Source organism: Parus major, chromosome 7 (genome assembly GCF_001522545.3).
Source record: "Parus major isolate Abel chromosome 7, Parus_major1.1, whole genome shotgun sequence".
In the NCBI taxonomy this organism is placed as follows: domain Eukaryota; kingdom Metazoa; phylum Chordata; class Aves; order Passeriformes; family Paridae; genus Parus; species Parus major.
Window position 1 is genome coordinate 36,052,775 of NC_031776.1, and position 1,181 is coordinate 36,053,955.

General features: G+C 44.2%; 1 protein-coding gene across 1 annotated transcript in view; it reads left to right on the plus strand.

The window, feature by feature from the left end:
* TNFAIP6 (TNF alpha induced protein 6) overlaps positions 1-1,181 on the plus strand; it is a 14,552-nt gene that overhangs the window by 6,332 nt on the left and 7,039 nt on the right. Inside the window, 1 exon segment of the mRNA XM_015633956.3 lies at positions 968-1,173. Within this exon segment, the coding sequence (XP_015489442.2) occupies positions 968-1,173 (206 nt within the window).

Consider the following 1,181-nt stretch of genomic DNA (forward strand, 5'->3'; position numbering starts at 1 on the left):
GGAACATTCCCAGCTCTCCCTACCTGGCTCCAGGGGGCTCCAGAGCATCTCCCCAAGTTCCTCTGGACTCGCTCCAACCACTCAGCATCTTTTGTTTCCATCAAGATGTTTTCTCTGCAAGGGAATGAGTTCTGTGCTTCGAGTGAAAAGTGGAGCTGAGTGAGGGGTCCCCTGTATTTCCCTGAATTTCCAGCTGATTCCTAATAAGTTTCTCATTCATTCAGAACCCTGGGAAAACAATGGAAAATATCCTGTACTCCAGACATTTTTTCACTCTGCTGTTGAGTCAGAAGCTGGCTCCCAGCACCAGCACATGTGAAAAGGGTACTTTTGTTTCTTCTGAGGAGCTCAGGGCCCTAAAATGCCACAAATATGTTCCAGTTCCTCTCCATAAAAACATTGGATGGGTTTTTACCAGAGGGTGAACAACATTGCATTTTTTGGCTCTTGCTGTTAAATTCTCAGCCACAAAATGCATTAACAGGATCTTTTTGTTTGGCAAGAAATACTCGAGGCATTTCAGGTATTTACATTTAAATTGAAAGTGTTTTAAGCAAATACTTGGGGATTTTAGCTGTCTGTAGTATTTGTCTGTAGTATTTTATGTATTTTTAGAACTTAATGCTGAGAACTCTTGAGACAGGATTGAGTAAATTCATGTAACTTCAAAAGGGAAACAAGAGAACACCCTTGGAAAACTCATCCAATGGATAATTGGATTACAAGTGCTGGTAGAGCACTTGAAACTGACTGCCCGGGGAACTGTGCAGTCCATCTGCGTTTGATTTGGGGCTTCAGATGAAGAACCAGTAATCACATCACACAGAACTTAATTCAGTTTTATCCTCTGTATTTAAAATTATCCTCTCAACGTCCTGTTCTCCCTCGTAGCTCAGTTTCTATCAGGCCAACTACACCCAGGTCATTGAGCCATCAGCTTGAGTAAGGCTTTGTTGAATAAGAGCAGCCCAGGACTGATGGAATCCACGTCTCTTTTTCCCTCTGCTGCAGGTTTCCACGTGTGTGCTGCTGGCTGGATGGCAAAGGGCAGAGTTGGTTATCCCATAGTAAAAGCTGGAGCCAACTGTGGCTTTGGCAAGACTGGAATTGTTGACTACGGAATTCGCCTCAACAGGAGCGAGAGGTGGGATGCCTACTGCTACAACCCCAATGGTGAGGAC